At 38.1% G+C, this 26,350-nt stretch overlaps 4 protein-coding genes and 1 pseudogene across 4 annotated transcripts; 2 read left to right on the top strand and 3 right to left on the bottom strand.

The window, feature by feature from the left end:
* Positions 1–284: 284 nt before the first annotated feature.
* LOC145964852 (uncharacterized) lies at positions 285–2,343 on the bottom strand. Its single transcript, XM_083088013.1, has one exon. It carries the CDS (start codon positions 1,677–1,679, stop codon positions 285–287), a length of 1,395 nt encoding a protein of 464 aa, XP_082944139.1. The 5' UTR covers positions 1,680–2,343.
* An 8-nt stretch (positions 2,344–2,351) lies between these two features.
* On the bottom strand, positions 2,352–3,504 carry LOC145964853 (uncharacterized; the record flags this gene model as incomplete). Its single annotated transcript, XM_083088015.1, has 2 exons — positions 2,928–3,504; positions 2,352–2,847 (listed from the first exon to the last, which is right to left on the bottom strand). Coding segments are annotated over exons 1-2 (939 nt in total), but the record flags the coding sequence as incomplete, so codon positions are not given.
* Positions 3,505–13,624: 10,120 nt separating this feature from the next.
* On the top strand, positions 13,625–15,577 carry LOC145964854 (uncharacterized). Its single transcript, XM_083088016.1, has one exon. It carries the CDS (start codon positions 13,625–13,627, stop codon positions 15,575–15,577), a length of 1,953 nt encoding a protein of 650 aa, XP_082944142.1.
* A 213-nt stretch (positions 15,578–15,790) lies between these two features.
* LOC145964855 (uncharacterized) lies at positions 15,791–18,874 on the top strand. The gene has a single exon (XM_083088017.1). It carries the CDS (start codon positions 15,791–15,793, stop codon positions 18,872–18,874), a length of 3,084 nt encoding a protein of 1,027 aa, XP_082944143.1.
* Positions 18,875–21,566: 2,692 nt separating this feature from the next.
* On the bottom strand, positions 21,567–25,022 carry LOC145964856 (uncharacterized; annotated as a pseudogene).
* Positions 25,023–26,350: the final 1,328 nt, after the last annotated feature.

Here is a 26,350-nt window from a genome sequence, read left to right on the forward strand (position 1 = left end):
GAAATGGTTGGGATTTGACAATTCGCACAATTCTTGGATACATAAGGACAATGTGATTTAATTCATACAAATTGTATTTATTTTTAAATTTAAGAAAAAATATGTACAACATATAAAAAATATACATGAAATATATAAAAATACAAAAATCTTTATTAATACATCCTTTCCAATAATCGTATATAATACAATATATGAAATACATATACATATGAGATACATATACAAAAATAATATCTGACATTATATCACATACTATATTACATTACATTATATATATTATATTATAAGGGTATCCTATAATGTTCCCATGGTAATGTGTCGGTCGAATCAGGTACGATATACCGCTTGTCATCGTACGGACTCAGAGCAATTTTCGTCTCGCGGACGGTATACACTTTGTGCAATTTCGATCTTATGCAAGATTGCTGTCGTGTCATTTCTATTTCGTCATTCAGACACCGCGTGTAATCGTCGAATGTTATCGTTCTCGCAACAACGTTACTTTTGACACCTTTAACCTTCTTCGTATCCTTTTTCCCGTCCACTCTCATCGCATACATTTTTGCTCTAAGCCCGACGAATTCGGTCATTATCGCGCCGTTATTTTCATCTTTCATTAAACCCGGTACTTTTTTATTCACGAGCGGTATACCGTACGCGTTATCAATTGGATAATCGCTCGTATCGAAACTAGCGATATCATGTTTCATATTTTCATAGACATCTTCGCACTCAATGTGGTATATAAGACTGTCTGTGTCGGTGTACATTACCCGGCATTTATCACGATATAGCGGTGACATGTACTCATGATGAAATTCGTACAAGCACGTTTTAGAAATGTCGAGTATGCACATGCCGACATAGATTGGTTTATAAAATTTCACTTCAAGTTTGCGTAATTCTATGGCAACCAAATTTTCCGAAAAGACGCTTCTACTATGAAAATTTGGTTTCGCTATCATTGCTTCTGCTCCGTATCGTCCGTCCCACTTTGTTAATAATTTTACATCGACACGATTACGCACATTTTCCATCGTCTTACCAAATACCGCGTTATTCATCAGTTTATATAAATTTTTTTCAAAATCATTTTTCGCGAGTGTTCTAAACTGTGTATTTAATTCGATATAACTGCGAAGCCACGGAGATTGTGTAAATTGTAATATGCGATGTATTTTTGTAACGCGAAGGTCGTGTCGCGTACATTGCTGTAGGTTACGGTAGTGTATCACGTAACGCTTCTTATCGTATAGCGTTGCGAGGAGTTTGTCTTGCCGCTTGCCGGGCGGCTTGTCGCGTGTCGGGCAAAACGGTAGGTCAATGTGCGTATCGTGAAGATGTTGCGGATACTCGAGATCGACTTCGAGGATATAACCCGTAGGCGAATCTAACGCGATCGATGCTACGTCAAAATTCGACACGTCGTCGACCCATCGAAAATCGGCATAGGGCAACGGTTGACACATTGCCCATCCGTACAAATTATTTACATCGAAATACATCAAGTACGACGATGGTTTCGATGGATCGTACGATTGTTGCATGTACTTGTTATTAGCGCGCGCGTATCTGTTGGAACACTGACTCAGACCACCGCGTATACCGCGTTCGATAAACATGACCATGTCGATGTCGGTAAGCAATTCGAATGTAATCTTTGTATGCTTTAACATGGCATCCCACGTGTATCCGGGAAGAGTATAATAATACGCGGGGTCGAGTCCGTAACTTTTGATGCAACTATCGCGAAAGTTTTCAAAAATATCGGCTAATAACAAGACGTCGATTTTCAGGTACAAATCGCTATACTCGTCTAGCGTTCGAATGGAGAATCGCGTCCAGATGTTCTCGGCGTGCGCGTAATCGCTCTCGGATATAGTTTCACCGGTCAAAGAACTGTAAAACGATTCGCGCGGTGGTAAACACGTATCTTGCAACCTATCTACAGAGTCGACGTATTCGTACGGAAAGACGCCTTTCCGTGTTAATAAACTGAAATTTTCTGCAGATAAATTTTGAAATTCTGATTTTAAAATTTTGAATTTGTCTTTGTCTAGATAAGATGCCAATTTGTCGAGACTTGCCGTAAGAAATTTGTACGAATCGATAAAACTTAATTTTATATAATTTTTCCAATTGTCTTGTGCAACTTTAACAGTTTTTGTAAACGATATATATTTTTCCTTGGTTATTGGAAGTAATTCGATTTCCCCTTCGAACGCTGTGGCTATATCCTCGATAATGAAATGCGCGTCGTAACCTGATAAATTGTGGAAGACTATCGGAATATATAATGATTCTTTGTAATTTAGATTGCAATTTGAGTGCGCGGGACCCCTATATCGTTCGGTCAAATGACAATGATCGCGTACGCGTGTATCGTCTTCTTGCGTAAACGGTTTTTCGCAAATATGGCAATGCGTTGCGCTGTGAAATTTTTCCCACTCGTCCGATGTTAAATTTACCATGGAGACATTTGTAGTCATTAAAATAGTCTTTACACGTAACGCTAAATTTTTAAGTTCTTCGGCGAACCACGCGATACAATCAATACTGCGGCGAGAATGGTACGCGGATAACGAGTCGTCGAACGAACAATGCATATAATACGCTATACTAAATACCTTATGATGCTGATAATTTTTTTCTTCGTCAGTCTTTGTCAACGCACATTCCAAATCGGCATAGATCACAAATGGAAGCCGCTCTTTCCTCGTGTAGTTGTTGAACTCGAGCCACTTGTCCTTATCGCTCGGCAATCGGATAGCGCAGTCGTTTATTTTTCCGCAGTCTACCGTATGTGACTGCAACTTGTCCTCCGATCCGAAATAGTGCAAGCATCTGTAAAAGAATATTTAAATTAAAGATTTATGCAATGCATTATATTTTATAATTACATAAATTATTCAAATTATACATACCGATCACAGATATATCTTCGGCCGTTGTGTTTGCTCAGTTGCGAGCTCACGAGCCGGGATAAGTTCTTGATCCATGCGAAATGTCCGACGCTGTTACCGTCTTCCACATACAACAGGTTGACGTGTTTATCCCGTTTCTGCTCCGAAAGACGTATCGGGACAATGCTGTTTTCTTTCTCGATGCTGTACACGTTGATGGAGATATTGTTTATATGTTCAAACTTTTTTAGTTGGTTCAACGTCATCGGAAACTCAATATTTTGTACATTTAACACCGTCGTATAGTGGGGATATGAAGATTCCCGATTTGTGTCTCTTTCAGCGGGGTATAGAGCGGCCACCACTGCCCACGCGAAACACGCATTGTCTCTAGATTGTACATTAATTACAGCTCTCTTCATCATAATTTCTCGCGGCAATTTAATATAACATCCCGCGCGCATAGGATTATACTTATTTATATTTACAGTTAAATTCTGTATTCGCGACAATGCCCAGCCACTATCGCGTTCCTGAAATTCTTCTAGCAATGCTAGAGTGGGCTCGATAACGCTGCGCTCGTACCACTCGTGTAAATCAGACGTGCGAAAGAGTTTACAGTTTCTCGTATTGATACTTTTATTCGCACGCTTATCACCCGACACAAATTCACCGTTGAATATAGTGTTCAATTTTACACTGTTGTATCTTCTTATAACGTCTTGCACTTGCTCGAGCACGATGTCTTTGGCGTCCTCGAGAAATTGACGAGGTTCGATATGGTTTGCGTTAATCACAGCACCGGTTAGAATACGGTTATCGAACGCGGTATCAATCTCGCGCCACACAAGTTCATTTTGATGCGCGCTACATCCGGCACCCGCGTTATTGTCGCCACTGTAATTACCACCACTGGGCATAAACTGTCTCTGCAATCGAGTCTTTGCACCTTCGAGTCGCGCGATTCGAGCAATCAGCGATTGTCGATTCCCGATCGATAATCGCGGTCGTTTGATCCGACTTTGCTCTTCCAACAACTCGATGTACTCGTTGCATCGTTGTAGCCATGCAAAATATTCGCCCAAGGTGGCAATTTGGCGGGACCGCTCCACCAGGTCGCATTCAGTCTGCTCGACGTTTTCCATTTCTTCACAGAGTGCAAATTGGGCACATATTGCACGGAAATCTTATATACAACGGCTCGCTACAACTTGAACAGAATCGGCCATCCATCGCATCAAGTGTCTCAATTTTATGCTTTCGAACAGCATACATCATTTGGCTATCCACGCCTTGCAATGCAATCATACACGAAGGACATACAGCTAAAGCACCACCCGTGGAATAATAAAAGTATATGATACAAAATTTTGTACTACGTGCGTTTAAAGCATTAATTTCCGCAACAGACACTATTTTCTCTCTGAATTCCGTGGAGTTCTCACTGCAGTCACTAATGCAATCACTGTCAGATGACAACGCGTGATCTTCGTCTTCCATTTTTATATTATCACACAACACTGACAGAACATTACTTTCTGACAGAACACTATAATTTTTGACTATACTTTTGCTATACCGTCGTGTCGATGCGCTTTCAAATCACGTACTATGATCTGATGCGCTTCGATCCTTCTTATATTCAACCAACAAACTTTCAGAGATTGTTGAAGGCACAAAAGAAAAAAATTTTTGTAACTGAACCTAGGGTTGAAAATGTGTTGTTATCTCGCTATGATTCACAGATTGCTCGAAAACGTCGGACCCCGAAATATCTCAAAAATGTGTTGTTATCTACGTATTTCCATCCGCCCAATCCTTCAAAGAATACTTCTATTTATATTGTGTATGTTAAAAAAATATAATGAAGAGGACTCTGCTGCACTAGAGTATCATTTCTTTCGTTGCTCTTCTGTGTTTCGGTGGTCTGCTGCACTAGAGTATCATTTCTTTCGTTGCTCTTCTGTGTTTCGTTAGTCTTGTGCAATGGCTGAAGAAAACGTAATTATCATCGACGACGATACGGATGATGATTACGATTATTGGATGGATCCAGTTGTGGCGGAGCGGATGGAGATAGAGAGAGAGGAGAGAGAGAGGAGAGAGATGGAAGATGATGGATCTGATATAGAACCCTTGGCGAAGGACAGTGATTATGATAGTGACAATAGTGTCGATATTCTTGATGAACGGTTACAAAAGAAACAGCGAGATTTAAGCATATCTGAAATAATGACATACAATCAAGCAACAAAGATATGTTGCATTTCATATTACTACATGGAAAATGGATTAAAATTTTATATCGAATGCTTTCTAGAAGCACCGGATCAGTATGAAGAAACTAGTGCTGTTCGAGAACATAGAACCATAGCTTATGTTCATTTGGAAAATATGTCATGCAAAGAGTGCAGAAGATCTTTGAATCAAATATTGGCCTGCAACATGTGCCCTATTTGCACAAATTAAAATAGATGATGGATAACATTGTAAGTATCTTAATTTATTATATATCAAAAGTATTTTAAAATAAATTATTAAAATAATTTAAACTAATGAAATGCGTATGTTTTCTTCTGTTTTCAGAAACGGCTTCCCCAACATAGCCCGACGGTCTATTTTATATATTATTATTATTATTTTTTTATATTGTATACTTTTTATTAAACACACACATTTAAATAAATTATATATATATTTTTAATTGTAACAAAATCATGACGTAATTTCTTCGCACGCATTTCCATCCACCCAATCCTTCAAAGAATACTTCTATTTATATTGTTTGTTAACTGGTAATATTGTATAATATCTCAAAAATGTGTTGTTATCTCGCTATGATTCACAGATTGCTCGAAAACGTCGGACCCCGAAATATCTCAAAATATAAGTTTATGACTAATATTGTATACTTGCGATAATACAGAGAGAAAGAGAGATAAAAGGGATAAAGAGATAGATAGAGGGATAGAGGGATGGAGAGGGAGAGAGAGAGAGGGATAGAAATATAAAGGGATAAAGAGAGAGAGCGAGAGAGAGGGAGGAATAGAGAGAGACCCAAAATCTTCTTCATAGGAATACCGCCATTTTTGTTTATACGTGCGTCCCCCGCCCCGCAGCCCCCGCGCCCTCGAAATTCCCTCCGTCCCGCGTGACGTCATCCCCCCTCCATCCTGCGTGACGTCATTCCCCCGCGCCGCTGAGATCCCCTCGCCCCTCACCCCCCTGAGATCCCTGCGTTAGAATTCTCCTAGTGCTAACTACTTAAGATAATCGAAAAGTGAATATTTTACAAGATATTTTACGGTTTATGTAAAATTAAGAAATTATTTCAACCCTCATAACTCAAAAAGTACTTAACGAAAAGGTACTTAATGATAGTGTTTTGGAAAGCTCTCGAGATAAGCTACAAGAGTGTGCAAAAATATATAGGGTGTTCCATTTAAAAAAATTGAAGTGACCTTCACGTGACCTTCAAATGACTCTTCAAGGTCAAACCAATGATACCATCTTATGGCCCCCTCGAAACCAAACAACTTTTGTTTGAAATATTTTTCTCTCCCGGGCTTGGTTTTCGAGATATTCGACTGGTCGTATTAAAATGAAACACCCTGTATATATATATATATATATACAGGGTGATATATATATATATATATATATATATTGACATACACATATTTTATATACTTATCACTCATGTTATTATCACGACTACTTAGCTACGTTTATACATATATATATATATATATATATATATATATATATATATATATCTAGTACCATAACACACATCTCTTACATTAATTCATAAGGTAATATACACTAACACCGTAGAATATTAGCGCATTGTATTAATCCATTTAACGTAAAAATAATTATAAAAAAAAAGCATACCTCTAACGAACTAATCTATGTAGGAAAATTTACGCAATACACTTACATTAAGTATTAGATCAGCAAATTTATTTTTCTTCCTCTCTTCCTTCCCCCTCTCCCTCATTGTATCTATACGCTATTTCCTTATAATTTGTACATTGTACTGCTCTAAATTTATACACACATATATATATATATATATATATATATATATATATATATATATTATATTCCTCAACAAAATGTCAGTTAAGATAATAATAGTAATAATGATAATAATAATGATACTAATAGTAATAGTAATAATAATAATAATCACATGGTTTCCACCTTTTAATAAAACACTGGAGGAAATACCTTTTCGATAATACCATTGACATTATCGCTCTTTATAGAAAATGGAAATCGAATCCATCGACACCACACATTTACGCTCAGAACATCAAGAAGTAAGAGTTGTATGCGTGGAATCGCCGTTACTCTTCTGGGTACAACTCCGAAATGACGAAAAAACCTACGAGAAACTACAAAATAGATTACAAATTAAAATGGCCGCTAATAAGAAACTCATAACAAATATACAAGAAGATCAAGCTGTCAGCGTAATGCACAATAAGCTCTGGCATAGAGGTATAATAACTAGAGTCAGCAGAATAATAGGAGCAGCCGAAATCTTTCTAAAGGACATTGGCCGGAAAATATGTCTGGCTCACAATGAACTGTACGAACTTGACGATGAGTTCAGAAAATTACCATGGCGTGCCATCGCTTGTGCTTTAGCTCACACAGGATCAGAACCCCCCACTCCCACCTGGCCAGAAGTTAATAAAAATCTTGCTCTCATAGTCGCTGAGGATAATAAAGGATGGATAAACATAGTACAACCTCTTTGGAAAGGAGCTGCTTTAGTTAATTTTCGACTACAATCTATAAATTTCGATGCGTCATACGATTTTAAAGAAGCACTAATTAAATTAGGAATAGCTCGTCACAGCAAGAACATTATGGAGCATGTTTCCCCCGCAGTGTAAAAAAAGGGGGGGAGAGAAAAAAAAATAAATTAATTAAAAAAATATATATATAATAATAATAAAAATATATATATAATGAATATATACACAAAATATATATACAATAAGTAAAACATGTAGGATAACATCTATATAGCGCAAACGCTATTTATTCTAATTTCTTTTATATATATACAACAAGAGTCACCCTTGAACACTTGACAATCGCTTACAGCGTAGAAATGCCGGGACATCATTACTTATCCGTTGAAAATCAGGAAGAAGACGATGAACTGATCGACGGCGTAAAACCAAGCGATCACCCTACAGCTACCTATTTGAACTTCGATGTATTGTTTCACTCGAAGGCGAAATTTATCAACGTATTTCAGACTGCTATAAAATCTGCAGTTCATGTTTCTTTAAAGTTCCGGAAGATTATCAGCAAGAATACGCTGTAGTGGCACCACATAATCTAGTACATAGAGCGTCAGTAGAAAATCAAACCAGATGCACACAATGCTATAAGATAATAATAAAAATTAGACCAGTTGAAGAGTGCAGAGGATGCATCGAAAAATACTTGAACACTGATAAAGCATATCCCCAGATAGCCAAATGTCCTGATTTTGGAATCATGTTGTCGACAACCGTTGCAACAACTAATTTTGAAAAACTAGGGACAAGGTGAGACAGCATTATGCTTGTCGGGTTGAGCTCACATGATTTCTAATTCTAAGAACAGCAAATTGATGGCAACATGTTAACACCAATATCTTGTCTGCAAATAGGAGATTTGATAGCAATATGACGACAACTTGTTGTCGTCAATTTGTCATCTGCGATTGGCAGCACACTGATAACAACATTGGTGGCAATTTTTTAAGGATTTTTATCTGTTCAAAAAACACAGCTAACAATAACATACATATCAATGTTATAATTTTTTATTCAATAATGTAACTGGTATGACAGTCATCTTGTACACTGTGACGTCCCGCCATCTTAAAATTACTAGATTTAGTTACAATTCGCTTACCCATCTTATTTCTTTGCTATATCCATGGAATAAGAATGAATATTCAATTCTATTATTCGTAATTCAATTTTACTCACTATTATCAATTATATTACTATTAATTTTAATTCTAATATATGCGCATACGAATTCTAACGCTTAAAATATCAATTATAATATTTGCTTACCGTTTTATTCTACACGGTTATTTAGCCCGCTACTTAAATAAGTAATCCCTCAATTAATGTATAATGAGGACTTTATATACGCGCTAAAATTCGAATTTAGATTTTAACAAACGCGACCGAAAATATATAATTTAAGCAATAACAAGTAAGGTATTTCAAAGGAACTGTTGAATTGATCTTAAATATGAATAAATACAAATATATTTAAACACTTTGAAATGCTTTATTTAAAATTCATTATGGGATCATAACCAGTGGAAATAACTTTCTCTATATGCTACAACTTAAAATTAATCTATTCTAACTTGAGCCGTAAATTTCTGAACCTTTTCTAAAATATAAAGGAAGTTATACATATAAAATGATTCCGTAATCCTAACACCGCTAATGATAGATATTAAATTAAGAGCGCATAGTTTTGACACGTGAGGTGGTCTAAGAGGAAGTCATAAACATATCGGACATTGATTTCTTGGAGATGTCAACCGACACTTCCGATAATAGTCGCGTACTACTCTTTGATCACCGCCGCGCTTCTATGAAAAGGATATCTATGTCAAAACAATTGATAAGTAATTCAGTAGTGCTTCCGAGAACGACGTGATCCGATGTAGAGATCACCTTACTCGAGGATTCCTACAGCTAAAGATCATGCAAGAAACAACGAAATCGCTAGTATATAAACCCCGGATTCTAGGCGCGAGCGGTTCATTCTATCATTAATAATTAGTCAGTATAGCAGACTCGCTGTTAGTTGTGATCACTTTGCCGTTATTCTTTATTATTCTTTAACTCATTATAACTAAAATTTAATACTTTGTACAATCTGCTATATCGTTCAGTAAAATTCAAATAAAGAAGTTATACTTGTGCAAATTCACTGTATCAATCCTTGGAGATTCCCAGACCTTGCTTAGACGAAAGCGATCGAGACCAACCGAAATCGACATCTGAGTGGTAAGTACCAGATTTTTGTCCCATTTTATGCTTGTCTTCGTGTGATAATATTCACCTTCCTTGCATTCACAACATTTCCTGAAACAAAACATCGAGGATTAAATAAACAAGCATACTGTCAAGCACTAGCACGTCGCTGGCAGTATTCCTCCCTCTTATTCCAGCACAACTTGTTTTAACTTGTTATTCTATTCTGATAAGCGTCAAAGCAAAAATTAATTAGAACTCCAAAATCGCCCTCATCAATTGGGCGTCGCAGCATCCCTTCTCTGAAGATTCCTTCATCTCCAGGCATCCTCTGCCATGCCGGAGAACTCCTCACTCTCCAATTTTTATTCTTAAAAATTCATTACCACTTTTTACCCCAAAACCAGATTTCCATCGTCTCCGGGCATCCACTGTCATGCCGGAGGCATCCGACATCCTGAACCAATTCGCTTAATCGACGCTTCATTGAAAATACCAACGATATTTGGATTTGCATAAATTTCTAACGTCGCTACTAGGATAAAACGTCTTTCCACACATAGGTATAGCATCTTCGCGGTGCTGTGCACAGATTTTATTATCCATTCACCCATTCTTCCGTCGCTGCCGGGCATCCACTGTCATGCCGGAAGCATCCTAAGTTCCCTACCCTTATACGCAATTTCCGCTATCATAACTTTATTCTGCCCTCAAGTTCCATCGTCCCCGGGCATCCACGGTCATGCCGGAGACATCCACATATCCTTATGAATTACTCCTTCATTGACGTTTTAGCTAAAACAAAATTACAAGAATAAACGTACTATGTCCTAATGTGCGTTGACGCTGATTCAGTTAATAATAATAATAAGAGCAAATAAAATACCACTTTCCTCAACCAATACTATATTCTACCTACCAGAAAAAATATATATTAACATTAATATTATCTCTTTAAATGGTAACCCCATCGTCAGAATTCAAAAGAAAAAGGCATAGAGCAGGAAAAATAACCCGTGAATATCGTGACGCTTCTCGATTCCGTCGGATCAAGAGATTAGAATTAAACTCAAAGTATATCCTTGTCAAATCAGAAACAAGGGTCTTCCTTCCAGAAAGTTTTATCTCCGCTTTAAAGGCTAAGGCTAAATTCCTCTTTTACTTACCGGAAAATTTTACTTCACAGAAATTTCTTCGAATAGTTACCTCAAACGTAGAATTTGACTCTTTCTATAATTACTATTTGGAAATTATAAAAAATAAAGATACGATTGAAAACCCTTCATCAAATTCAATAGATCTGATAACTCAATTAAAATCCCAACTTCCGGAGAATCAGTGTGAAATAGAGAGTTACTTACAGACTCTCCAATGAAGCCTTCTTGCAACGATAAAGATTTTTTCGCCTTAACAGATGAGGAGCAAACTCGAATTCTCGATATACTCTTGGAATTCATAGATCAATATATCGCAGGTAATATCGATATCGATCAGCTAATGGATTTGATAGAAAATATCGAAATCCCATTTTAATAGATACCCTTTGCATATACAAATATATATATTTCAATAGTCATCCAATTATAGAGTTTCGCGGCTCCCTTACATTTTTCCGTAATCGATAAGTCAGATCCTCGCTCTCGGCATCCCCAAGGTATAGCCGGTGTAAGCAGGTTGCCTTGAAAACAAAGAGAGCGCACTTTTCTCTGGAACTGAGGCATCTAGGGGAAAAGTTGGTCACTGAGACGTGACAACACTTAACAACAGAAATGCCACACAAATGCTTCAAGACAGGTAAAGGTATGTACATATCATCAATATATATTTATAAATTTTGCATAATAAATACAGAGAGAATGCATATGTTCCAATATGAATAAATTCGTGTGTTGAGGTATTTCTATTGTTGAATGTACATACATAAATAATACCAGTTACATTATTAAGTAAAAAAGTATAATATTGATGATATCGTGTTACTGCGTTAGCTTGTATTTAATGGATATATTTACAATTTTAATTTTAAAAATTTTATCTCTTTTTTAATGCATTTTAAAACATTTTATTTTTAAATTATCCTTTTTTTACAAATAATATAAGTTTTACAAAATAGTTGTAAATAAGTGGTACAACAAGTTTTCTTTAAATTATATGTGTTTGTTTTTATATGTGTTTTAAATTATAAACTTTTTTTATGTATCTTTCAACAATTGATAATTATTAAAAATTTTTATTTGCAGCAGCATATTATATACGAAAAAGTATACTTTAACTTAATCTTCTACTTTAATTTAATCTACTACTTACTTTATACTTTAACATAATTAAGGCAATTTAATCACAGCAGTATTATCAATATGTAAAGATATACTCTTAAGAAAAATATATTCTTATATTCTTACATGAAATAAACTCTTTAACTTAAACAACATACAAGAAAAAAATACTGATTGTTACATAATTTATCAAAAAAAAAATAAAAATTAAATATCTTCAATACATGTGACTAAGATCCGATTGCACCAACATTATTTTGGATTTAAGCGAGACTTAAACATGTGTCTATCTTTATCTCTCTTTCTAAATAAATAAATAAATAAAGACAAACATATATTTATGTCTCACTTAAAACCAAAATAATGTTGATGCAATCGGGCCTAAAGAACTTAGTAATAATCTTTGTATCACTTTCTTAAAAATCGCTGAACATATAAAAATGCAGCTGCGCAAAAAAACTTCAAATTAAATTATTATTTAATTGCTTTCTGGATTGCCATCATTCACATCGTCAATTTCATTGTCATTATGTGTATTGTCTTCTACTTCGCCAAATAAGTTAGTATCTGCTTCACGTCGCAATCTCTGACGTTGTCCTCTTTCTCTTTCATTCATTCTTTTCATTACATTGCGATTTCTTTGTTTTCCGAAGCGTACTGCCTCTCCCACTTCTCGAAAAAATTCATCTCGTAATGGTTTTTTAAAATGTGCATTTCTGCATACAGCATCTGTAAATTAAAGATAACATTAATTCGCAATTTATTATATAAAATAAGGTATTATATATATACATCTTAGACAAGAATTTTTTTCTAATATTGAGTCCGTATGTGTGCGCGCGTAATAAAATGTATCCTTATAAAAATTAATCATTGCAAGCAATTAAATCGCAATTTATTTGTATAATTTAGTACTATACATGTGTTTTGGAAAATACCCAGCTCCCGAATATGCGCTCCTCTCAGCGATCGCGCGTCTTTCCCCACTCGATCACAATGCCTCGAAAATCAGGTGATCGATTTCTGCGAATCGAGATTCTCCACGTTTTTTCTCCCCAAGCCGTCTGCCGAAACAGTATCGGAATCCGCGGGGAGATCTCTCGATCGCCTGCTCACTTCTCGGAAATCCACCGAAAGAGCCTCACGATTTCGACAATAGTATCGCGATATAGTTAATAAAAAAAAAACCAAAAATATCCAATCAAATTGTGTTTTACTTAACCGCCGAGCTTTATGAGAAAGCTGTACCAGCATCCCTGGGAACGCTATCGCTCATCGTCAAGTACATCGACCAGTTCAGAGCTGTTCCCGAAACATTAATTTTGGTCCTTTGAGCCGGATCGGCGTTAAGACGAACTTTTGAAGCATAACCGCCATCGTGACCGCTATAAGATAACGACCGTGACTCAACAACCACAACAACATGAGTTCGTTTGAAAAGCTCATGTACAAACAATCGCAAACGATCAATTTAATCTCGAGATCGCTGCCCAATTTCAAAAAGTTGGGACACTCCAAGATGACTCGTGCCGCATCAGAAAACCGAATCTCGATCCTGAAGGGACTGTTTGCCGACTTCCAGGACCTCAACGCCGAGCTCTACTGCCTCGCGGACGAAAAAACTCGAGCCAGCCATCCCTACTGCGTGGATGACAGCTTCTCCACCTGCGAAGCCATCTATAACGAAACTCTCGACTTCATGCATGAGGTAATCGCCGGACTTGCGCCTCACGCTCGGACGTCGGAGTCCGAGGCTTCGATCACCGGACCGTTAACGCGAACCGTCTCACATCTTCCGTGTCTAGAGTTGCCGACCTTTGATGGGTCATTCGTAGCTTGGGAGACGTTTCGCGATCGTTTCACGTCCATGATTATCGATGATCAAGGTCTTTCAAATGTCGAGCGTATGCATTATCTTTGTTCTGTTCTCTCCGGCGAGGCTAGCCAAGCCATTAGCCATTTAAATGTAACGGAAGCAAACTTTCCCGTCGCATGGGACATTATTTCGTCGCGATATGAAAATAAACGGCGTTTAGTTAATACGCACTTGCATACATTGTTCTCTTTAACGCAAATCGCGTGCGAGAATTCCAAGAGCTTACAGAATTTACGCAATCAAACGAACATGTCGATTCAGGCGCTGAAAAACCTCGGACGTCCCGTTGACCACTGGGACGATATTCTTGTTCATCTCGTATCGAAAAAATTAGATAAAGCATCAAGAAAAGCTTGGGAACTAAAATTAAGCGACACGGTCGAAGCCCCGTCATATTCCGAACTTAATACGTTCCTGGAATCTCGCATACGAGCTCTCGACGCGATGCTCCCGACGAATTCGGGAGGACCATCCGATGTAAACGCGAAGTCCTCCAAATCGAAAAGTGTCTCGTCACATTCAGCGACTGCCTCTAAATTCGTTTGTCCTATTTGCAAAAAGAATCATCTTTTGTATCGATGCACGTCTATTCTCGCGAATACTCCCGCGCAGCGCCATGAATTTATTAAGACTCACAAGCGATGTTTTAATTGTCTCGCCGCCACGCATCTCACGAAAGAGTGTAAAAGTGAGCATCGATGCCGTAAATGTTCGCAAAAACATCATACGCTCCTGCACTTGTCGAGCGACACGAAGTCACCTTGCGACGAACCGTCAACCGCTAGCGCGTCAACCGTAAGCGCGGCGACCAAAACAAATTCGGAGACAGAAATACAATCGCATATTATTTCCAATGTCGTTTTCTCGAAAACAGCTGTGTTACTCGCTACCGCGCGCGTTCGTGTATATTCGCAGCAAGGTCGCTTCGCTCATGCTCGGGCCTTGATCGATCAAGGCTCAGCTGCCACCCTGATCTCCGAAAATCTCGCGCAACTATTACGACTGCCGCGAATTAAACAAAATATCTGCGTAACCGGAATTGGGGAAGCGCAGTCGTACGCGCGCCACACCGCTTGCATTCGCGTAAGTCTCGCGAATCGGGCTGAACCCGCGTACCCGACGACCGCTATTGTTCTCCACTCGCTCACGAGATACGCACCACAATGCGTTTCTCGCACGAAAAATCGGGCGCATGTAGCCGATTTCACTTTAGCCGATAGCGATCTTATGAGTGCTGAGTCAATCGATATTATTATCGGTGCCGACCTATATGGCTCGTTCATTTTAGAAGGAATTCGAAAGGGCACACGAAATGAACCCATTGCGCAAAATACTGTCCTGGGCTGGATTCTTTCCGGTCCGATATCCAGCTCTTCCTCACCCACTTCCGTGCATACTCATCACGGTGCTATCCATTCCAATCTCGATTTAACTCTTCGTCGCTTCTGGGAAATAGAGGATTTGCCGCCGACGATTCATTTGAATAGCAAAGAAAGATAATGCGAAAGTCACTTTCTCGCCACGCACGCGCGAAATGAACACGGGCGATACATCGTCAGGTTACCGTTTAAAGGCAATTCTCATCACAATTTCGGTGATTCTCGATCCGCTGCTGTAGCCAGTCTCCGACGGCTGGAGCGGCGTCTTCAATCCGACGTTAATCAAGCTTCAGCTTATTCTGAATTTTTAACGGAATATCGAACTCTCGACCATATGGAAAAGGTCTCCGATCCTGACGCCTCCGTGTCGCGCGAACGTTATTACATTCCACATCACGCGGTGTTTCGTGAAAGCAGTACAACTTCCCGACTTCGCGTCGTGTTTAACGCCTCCAGTAAGGCGTCGACTGGCAAATCGCTGAACGATTATTTGTTGGCCGGACCGAAACTGCAAACCGATCTCGCTGCTGTCATACTTAAGTGGCGCTTGTTTAGATACGTCTTCACAGCCGATATAGCCAAAATGTATCGGCAAATCTTAGTCGATCGGCGTGATCTGGACTATCAGCGTATCCTGTGGAGAACTTCTTCCTTCGATCCGATCGAGGAATATCGTCTCGTCACCGTAACCTACGGAACAATTTGCGCCCCCTTTCTCGCCCTGCGAGTTTTACGTCAACTTGCCGTTGACGAGGGCTCAAATTTTTCATTAGCTCTCCCAGTGTTGCAACATCAAATTTATGTTGACGACTGTATCTTCGGCGCCGACGATCGAATTCTGACACGGCAAACCCGCGATCAACTTCTCAAAAAAGGAGGTTTTCATCTGCGAAAGTGGGCGAGTAATTGCTCGACGCTGCTCGCGGACATCGATCCTTCCGATCACGGTCTAGCCTACAGTAAAGAATTACACGCGGACGAATCTCTTAAAATCCTGGGTATTTCCTGGCATCCTGAACGTGATGCCTTTCATTTTAACATCTCCTTAACTACCGCCCCCGGTAAAACTAAGCGGGAGATTTTATCTACCATAGCCAAATTATTCGATCCGCTCGGCTGGGTTACCCCCGTAATAATTACCGCCAAAATTCTATTACAAAAGTTATGGTCGCTGAAGAGTGATTGGGATGAGGCCGTCCCGACTCATATCTTTCAAACTTGGTCTGAATTTCACGCTCAGCTTCCAAAGCTCGAGGCGCTAACCATTCCACGATGGACGGAATACGGCCTTCATGTCATCCACACCGAACTACATGGTTTCGCCGATGCCTCCATGGCCGCGTACGCGGCAGCCGTTTACCTTCGCGTGGTTCCCCTTAACGGCCCACCCGTCGTATCACTCCTTGTGGCGAAATCAAAAGTGGCGCCGCTTAAAACGATAAGTGTGCCACGCCTTGAGCTATGCGCCGCGTTGCTGTTAGCGCGCCTCGTAACATTTGCTCGGTCGACCCTCGAAATTCCGTCCCTGAATTGTTATTGCTGGACCGACTCAACGATCACTCTCGCTTGGCTCAGTCAATCACCGTCGCGATGGAAAACCTTCGTCGCGAATCGTGTGTCAAAAATCCAAGAGTTAATTGCGGACGTAACCTGGCGACACGTTTCGACGACGGATAACCCCGCCGATTGTGCCTCTCGAGGTATCTCTCCGAACGACATCTTGACTCATCAACTCTGGTGGTCTGGGCCGTCCTGGTTGTCACAGAACGCAACCTCTTGGCCGCGGTCTTCTCATCCAATGGATGTTGCTCCTCCTGAGGAGAAAATCTCACTTCATTCAAACCCCGCTAACGTGTCGGAAACGTGGAGTCTTCAATCTCGCTTTTCCTCGTGGCCGAAATTATTACGCGTAACTGCCTTCGTCATGAGATTTGTCTCTCGTCTTCGAGGTCGGAAATTAATCTCAACTGACCTCTCCAACACAATTTCAAAACCTTCGCTCATTCTGCTATCGAGCGAGATTCAGGCAGCACGAGTTTTTTGGGTTAAACGCCTACAAGCTGCCACATTTCCGCTGGATCTTTCGAGCTTGGAGAAGTCGACATCAGTCTCAAGGTCAAGCCAGCTCTCTTCGCTCAGCCCGTATCTCGACAAGGACGGCATAATTCGAGTGCGAGGGCGGCTCGATAAATCCGATTTACCCGAAACTGCAAAACATCCGATTATCTTGAAATCCCATCCGCTAGTCACATCCATCATCTCCGATATTCATCTCCGAAATCATCACGCCGGACCTCAATTAACGCTTGCTTTGCTTCGCCAAGAATTCTGGCTTTTGCACGCGCGAGCTGCAGTGCGTTCAGTTCTATATCAATGTGTAAAATGTACGCGCGAAAAAGCTATTGTTCCGGACCAACTTATGGGCGAGCTTCCGAAATATCGAGTGAATGCCGTCTCTCGAGCTTTTGTGCATACGGGCGTCGATTACGCGGGTCCGATGTGGGTTCGACTGGCTTCGGGTCGAGGACACAAATCGCAGAAAGCCTATATCGCCGTGTGTATGACCACGAAGGCCCTTCATCTAGAGCTAGTTTCCGACTATTCAGCGAGCGCGTTTATTGCCGCTTATAACCGATTTGTTTCTCGCCGCGGCTTACCTTCCGCGATTTATTCCGATAACGGTACGACATTTCAAGGTGCCGACCGAGAACTTACTTCTTCTTACCGAACCGCCGTGACACATCCTGACTTCGTAAATCGAATCGCAACCGAAAGAGTGTCATGGCATTACATACCCCCCGCTGCTCCTCACTTCGGAGGGCTGTGGGAAGCCGCGGTACGGAGCGTAAAACATCATTTCAAGAGATGCGTCGGATCACATACACTGACTTTCGAAGAAATGAGCACCTTGTTATGCCGTATCGAAGCGTGCCTAAACTCTCGACCGATCGCCGCCGTTTCTGATAATCTTGACGATTATCGAGCATTAACTCCGGGGCATTTTTTAATCGGCACCGCTCTAGTAGCTTCCCCCGAACCCAGCGTGCTTGATATCAGCGAAAGTCGCCTTTCTCGCTGGCAAGTTGTGCAACGCCTCTGCGAGGGGTTTTGGAAGTCATGGAGACACGATTACTACCTACACACCCTACAACAACGACCGAAATGGCGAATTCTCCAGAAGCTCGCAAAAGAGGGTCAACTCGTGCTCTTACACGATCCTAACGCCCCTCCTAGTCATTGGGCTCTCGGGCGCATTATTCGCTGTCATCCCGGCGACGATGACATAGTTCGCGTCGTAACAGTCAAAACCGCCAAGGCCGAATATAAACGACCAATATCGAAAATCTCCTTTCTTCCAATTAATATAAATGAAGAAACAGACAAGAACTCGGCCATGGTGGGCGGCGCTCTCGATTAAAAAAAAAAAAAACGAAGAGGGAAAATTTTCTCGCCTCATACGCAGTCCAACTAGCGCCTACATCAAGTCGCGGTTACCGTTCTCGGTATATTGTATATATATTGTATATATTGTATATTTTGTCTACATTGTCTATTGTATGTGTCTTTATATTGCGCCTGTCTTGCGTCTACTGTAAGGATTTCGAATGTAACCATTCGAGGCGGGCGGTATGTTTTGGAAAATACCCAGCTCCCGAATATGCGCTCCTCTCAGCGATCGCGCGTCTTTCCCCACTCGATCACAATGCCTCGAAAATCAGGTGATCGATTTCTGCGAATCGAGATTCTCCACGTTTTTTCTCCCCAAGCCGTCTGCCGAAACAGTATCGGAATCCGCGGGGAGATCTCTCGCTCGCCTGCTCACTTCTCGGAAGTCCACCGAAAGAGCCTCACGATTTCGACAATAGTATCGCGATATAGTTAATAAAAAAAAAACCAAAAAAAATCCAATCAAATTGTGTTTTACTTAACCGCCGAGCTTTATGAGAAAGTTGTACCAGCATCCCTGGGAACGCTATCGCTCATCGTCAAGTACATCGACCAGTTCAGAGCTGTTCCCGAAACAACATGCAATATGTAACACTAACAATAACTCGAAAAAACTTACCATAAATTGCTTTAATTATTTTTGTTTCAAATAATGGGCGATTTCCGCGCTCTCCCCAAGCCGAGTAATATTGAATCGCATCATCTGTTATTGCCTCTCTCATGCAATGTTTTATTGCATCGTGTAAGGTAAAGCCGCCTACAAAATGTAAATATTCGACCTAAAATAGAATGTAATTAAATAAAAATTTTATATGATAATTTTTGAGCGATATGGGTTAATCTGACCTGGGTTATAATCCACTCAATTATAGCCAATCACAGTCATTTCATTCTTCTAAGGAATAATTAAGTAGATTATAACCCAAGTTGGATTAACCCATATTTTTCGAAAAGATGTTATTCATTTTGTTTGTTATTATTTTAGAATTAATATTTTCGTTTTGTTATTATTCCATACTTATAAATTTGTGAAGAACTTACCGCATTTTCGTATTTTTCTTCTGATATGTTATTGAAATCTTCCACTTGTTGGACTGATTGTAGAGGAAATACAGATGGCTTAGGAGGCATAATATTATTTATTCATTTGCGCAATAATTTGTCTAGTTTTTCGTTTATAGTTCTACAAACATAATGTAATTATTTGACATTTATTTTATAAATTTATTAATTATTATTAAATACATGCTTATTTTATAATTTATAAAATATATACAGGGTGAGCCATTTTAATTAACGCACGCAATTATTTCGGAAACAAAGCATTTTAGAGAAAAATGTTTCAGACAAAAGTTTTATGGTTTCGAGGGGGCCATAAGATGGTATCATTGGTTTGACCTTGAAGAGTTATTTGAAGGTCACATGAAGGTCACCTTCAATTTCTTAAATGGAACCTACTATTTGTCATTGCATATTCTTGTAGCTTATCTTGAGAGCTTTCCAAAACACTATAAGTACCTTTTCGTTAAGTACTTTTTGAGTTATGAGGCTTGAAATAATTTCTTAATTCTACATAAACCGCAAAATATCTTGTAAAATATTCATTTTTCGATTATCTTACCTTAATACTTTTACGTACAAAATAATGAGAGGAATCAATTGGTGTAAAGAAAACACATAGTTGTTTTTAAGAAAAAATATGGAATTGTTAATTGCAAATTACATATTTTTTCTTCGAAACAACTATGTGTTTTCTTTACACCAATTGATTCCTCTCATTATTTTGTACATAAAACTATTAAGGTAAGGTAATCGAAAAATGAATATTTTACAAGATATTTTACGGTTTATGTAAAATTAAGAAATTATTTCAAGCCTCATAACTCAAAAAGTACTTAACGAAAATGTACTTAATTATAGTGTTTTGGAAAGCTCTCGAGATGAGCTACAAGAATGTACAAAAATATATAGGATGTTCCATTTAAAAAAATTGAAGTGACCTTCACGTGACCTTCAAATGACTCTTCAAGGTCAAACCAATGATACCATCTTATGGCCCCCTCGAAACCATACAACTTTTGTCTAAAACATTTTTCTCTATCTTGCTTATTTTTCGAGTTATTTGGCTGCCTAAGTTAAAATGGGTCACCCTGTATAGAGCGCAGTTATGATCACATAGTATTATTTCATTGGACACACACGCGCACACACACACATACACACATGTATATATGTATATATATTTACCGTTTTTATTGTCCTGTTCGCTGTGTATTCAATATGAAGTTTATATGTTTTCGAGGTCTCTTTTGAATTATTTTTTTAACCCTTGTGTCCATTCTGACAACAATATATTGATATATATAGCAACTATTTAATTAATTTAATTAATGTCTAAACTTAAAAAAGTAGAATTTATCCTAGAAAATACTGTAAAACGTATAAACTGCACGTAGAAAAACGAAAGCAATGTTAAATTTATTTTAAATTCTAGATGCAACAAACACCATAAAAAGATGCCTCCATAAATAGCCAACATACGTATATAAATATATAATACAAATGCAGCATGAAGAAAATGTTAGAAAATTAAACATAGAAACTCAAATTATAAAGAACGAAAGAAAGAAGAAAGAAAACATGAAAAATGATAGATATTACGATTATAGGAGAATCGAAACAATATATTTTCCAGCGATAGGCTCATCAGTCTCAATAATACTAGAATCTGAATCCTCACCATCGTTAATTGCCCAGTATAGTGTCAAATAGCATTTAGCTTTCACTTCATTAATAGAAATAATATTAAAATTATTACACAATGCGGAACATTTAAACACATCGATTAAAGAAGAGGAGATACCAACATCATAAAAATCTTCGACGATTTCAAATTTTTTTATGACAAAATAAGGTAAATTTTCCTTTTCTAAAATATTATTAGGTGCGCAACTAAGTTCCCGCTGTTTGTCAATAGATTGCGTCACCAATAAGTGTTGGTCGATTTCGACATATCCAAAACGTCATGAACCAAGCTTAGACATATGGTAAACAAACCGTTTTGACACAGTAGTGATTTTGTTTTGGCGTCATATACTTTTGGTTGTGTGAAAATGTCTGATTTTGTGCTAAATAATCGTCATTTGCGGGAAGTGTTGATTTTCTTCTTTCATTCGAAGAAAACGGCGGCTGAAGCGCATCGAGAGCTCCACAAAGTTTACAGAGATGCTGCTCTAAGTGAAACAACGTGCCGTGATTGGTTCCGTCGCTCCAAAGACGGTGATTTCGATGTTGACGACCGTCCGCGTGAAGGAAGGCCAAAAACCTTCGAAGACGCTGAATTGGAGGCATTGCTCGATGAGGATCCATGCCAAACGCAACAAGAGCTTTCATCAGCATTAGGAGTTACCCGCCAAGCCATTTCCAAGCGATTGCATGCGTTGGGAATGATTCAAAGCAAGGAACTTGGGTTCCTTATGATTTGAAGCCAAGGGACGTTGAGCGTCGTTTTTTCGCCTGTGAACAACTGCTCCAGCGGCAAAAAAGGAAGGGTTTTCTTCATCGCATCGTGACGAGTGATGAAAAATGGATTCATTACAGCAACCCAAAGAAAAGAAAGTCATGGGGACTGCCCGGTCATGCTTCTACGTCGTCGGCTCGGCCGAATATTCACGCTGCGAAAGTTATGCTGTGTATTTGGTGGGACCAGGTCGGTGTTATTTATTATGAGCTGTTGAAACCGAACGAAACCATCACTGGAGAACGGTATCGACTTCAATTGATGCGATTGAGCCGAACACTGCGCGAAAAACGGCCACAATACGAGCAGAGGCACGAAAAAGTGATTCTACAGCATGACAACGCTCGGCCTCACGTTGCCAAACCCGTTAAAACCTACCTGGAAACGCTCAAATGGGAAGTCCTACCCCACCCACCATATTCCCCAGATATTGCGCCGTCCGATTATTACTTGTTCCGTTCGATGGCACATGGTCTGGCTGATCAGCAGTTCCGCTCATATGAAGACATCAAAAAATGGCTTGATTCGTGGATAGCCTCAAAAGATGAACACTTTTACCGTAACGGTATTCGAGCTCTGCCAGAAAGATGGGAAAAAGTTGTAGCTAGCGATGGGCAATACTTTGAATGATTCATTTGTAACCATTTTTTCACAATAAAGTTGCATTTTCATAAAAAAAACAGCGAGAACTTAGTTGCGCACCTAATATGTATAATGCACACTGATGAATCACGAAGAACACAACACCTATCACTCAAAGAATCGACATTTATATAGATGTACTTACTCTGCAGCTTCTTATATTGAGAAATATCCACTAAAAGTTTCAAAGGCAATGGTCCTTCGTTATGTTTTCCAAAAAATTTGATTTTATCATCAGTAACTGGTTCAAGTTTTTCTCGTATTTCCCTCTCAGTTTGTCTGTAGAAAAATTGTTGGAGAGGACGATGAGGTTTTCTATAATATTTTCTAAAAAACGAAATATTATTTTCGTAAGGAAAAGCTGAGAAAGAATCAAGAGGACCTAGCCGTTCTACGTCTTTTGTTAAATGTAGCAATACATGAACATTGTACGAGAGAAAAGTATGTTCATAAAAATCAAGACATTTTTTCACAAACGTTTCAAGGGCAAGTTTTGCAAAAAGTAGCAATGTTTGTGAAATTGCTGAGCGACACAGTGCACGTATCGCCGCATGCAAAAGTAAAAAGTGCATATAACCATGTTGTTCCATAATATTTAGTAAAACTATTGATCCAGTATATAAGACAAATTGGCGACCTTCAGTAGCTTTATAATCCTTATAATCAGCTAATGATCTTGGTTTTCTCGCAAATTCTCGTGGGCAATACGAAGTAAGATGTTGAAGTCTTTTTGAAATCAAATTTTGATTGCGACCAGATAATTTCATTTTTTTCCCGTACTTTCCAGTAACCCATGCAATCAATAACTTTTTGACAACACCTATACAAATCAAATGCATATATTCAATGGGTACTTGTGAAACCATACCCATTGATAAACGATTTAGTGGACTCGGTCCTTTGTGATGATCTTCGTCAATGAACTGAGCATATTCATCATCCGTTCGTAAATGATGATTTGTACCTATAAAGACCATTTGATCCTTGTATCGAGTACCAACAACTTTACATTTGGAACACGGATTACTGGAGGTATGTCCAAAATGATTTAATATCCAAGAACGTGCAGGTGCATCTGCAATAAAAGCTCGCAACATTATTGGAATTTGTTTCTGAAGAAAGAAAACACCGTTATCAATAACTTGTAGTACATCTTCAATGAACTGATTAAGAAAAAGATCAATACTATATGGTTTTTTTGGTCCTTTGTATATTCCTACAACTTCAGGTGTGGAACTAGCAATGTTAGCTACAGAACATTGAATCGGCCAAATTTGCATATTGCCCGATTTGTTCAATCTGACTCCGTCAGTACTCTAATCTACTTGAAGTACATCTGGAATCAAGTTTGGTAATGTTTTTTGTAAAATTCTAATAAGAGCCTTTGCAAATCCTATATGCAAGTATTCCCCAGGTTCAATTTTAGTTATGCTAGGACCTTTGCGCAGAGTCTGTAATAATGTTCGTGAATCTTTCGGGAGATATGAGAAACATGGTAGTGAACGTAATGTTTTTAAAATAATATTGCCTTGTGTATGTGTAAGATTTCCTTGTATAAAAGCTTCTGCAAGAGATTCTTGAAACACATGAGAAGTATTTATTTCTGCATTGAAATTACAATCACTTTCAGGTGAAATGTTTTTTTTTTGGAATAGAAATTATAATTATCAACATTCATTGCAACATCAGAAAAAAATTGACTGCATTGTTTATTGACAATAGAAGAAAGTTGACTACATTCGTCAGTAACAACAGAAGAAAGTTGACTGCACTGTTGATGAACATTAGACATTTGATCGATACAAGAATTGTGCAATGCTGGAGATACACTGGGACTATAATTATCAATCAGAGCATTTTGTGAATTATCTACTGGCATATTATTATCGTCTTGATCATTATTCTGTTGCAACAAGTTCAATATCCGTCTACGTTGACGTAGTAATAATTTATACATTGGCTTCCGACCACGTAACATTTTAATATTTCGAGTTTTAGAAGATTTCATTTTAATGTTAAAAACACAGATTATTAAACTTTTCAATTATCAAGTGGCAAAAGAAAAATTAATAATTAAATAATTCAAAAAATTGTAAAACGGTAAACTTATACGTCACAGTGTTGATTTAAAAAAATGTTTTTATAAAAAATGTAGGATTCAAAGTTCTATTGTCACCTGTAACACAAAGAATATAAAAATAATAAAAAATTAGCAAAAAGCAATGTATAATGTATAAAAAATGATTGAATAATTAAAATGTAATACAGGATGACTCACATAAAGTATTACAAGCTAATGATTTTAAAAATATGAAAAAATGTTTCAAACAAAAGATAAAAATTATGATTATTAAGATTATTTCGAAGTCACATATCTCAGGAACCAAACGACACCGTTGCAAAATTCGAAACATGTACTTAGAGTGTACCCTCTACAACATTAAAGTCAAAGTCATCAGCGAAGTGTTAATTAATGTAAACATTTACCTAATTTTTATTTAATTTATATTTTTCTAACTTAATAATAATTTTATATATTTATATATTTAATATTATTTTTTATATTTTTTATATTATTGTATATATTACTTTATCAAAATATTGGCCTTATAATTCAAAGTGTTCTTGCAATGAAAAAATATTTTATTATAGTGATTTGGACCCTCTACATAAGCTAGAAGAATATGTAATGAAAAATGGAATGTTCTATTTAAGGAATTGAAAGTGACCTTTACGTAAACTTCAAATAACTATTTAAAGTCAAACTAATGACACCATCTTATGTCGAAACCAACTTTTATCTGTTTCTGTAAAACTCATATTTTTCCATACTTTTTTCTCATCCTATATAATTAAATGAAGACAAGTAAAAATATAAGTATATGTAAGAAATTTAGTGTGAATTGCGTACACAGCCGTAATTATTTCCGGCTTTCTAATTGGTTGATCTCTCTGCGCAAATCTGCGTAGAAGGAATGCGCGGTACTTTTAAATCAGCATGTTGTCGCCAAGCAATAGATTATAACAAGAGGGAACATTTTTACCGATCCGCGAGTGTGTTGTTGTTGATCACGAACCGTGAGCGAATTTGGACGCTTGAATTTTCCTTTCGTGCTAAATTAAATATCAATCTTAATGTAGTAGTTTAAAAGTTGCTTTTTCACTTAATAAAAATTGTCATTAAGTGTTTTCTTAAGTGTGTGTGTTATTCAAATATTTGTATATCAGAGATCCATTCTCTGATTGCTTTTAAAAACCTGACATCGAATTATCGAAGCGGTTTCG

Source organism: Camponotus vicinus, unplaced genomic scaffold, assembly GCF_025532165.1.
Source record: "Camponotus vicinus isolate PSW18456_S1 unplaced genomic scaffold, iyCamVici1.0 SCAF_14, whole genome shotgun sequence".
In the NCBI taxonomy this organism is placed as follows: Eukaryota; Metazoa; Arthropoda; class Insecta; order Hymenoptera; family Formicidae; genus Camponotus; species Camponotus vicinus.

What these genes read in the sequence shown, in the direction of transcription:
- LOC145964855 (XM_083088017.1), top strand. Translation starts at nt 15,791, where the DNA reads ATGGAAAAGGTCTCCGATCCTGACGCCTCCGTGTCGCGCGAACGTTAT.
- LOC145964854 (XM_083088016.1), top strand. Translation starts at nt 13,625, where the DNA reads ATGAGTTCGTTTGAAAAGCTCATGTACAAACAATCGCAAACGATCAAT.
- LOC145964852 (XM_083088013.1), bottom strand. Translation starts at nt 1,679, where the DNA reads ATGTTAAAGCATACAAAGATTACATTCGAATTGCTTACCGACATCGAC.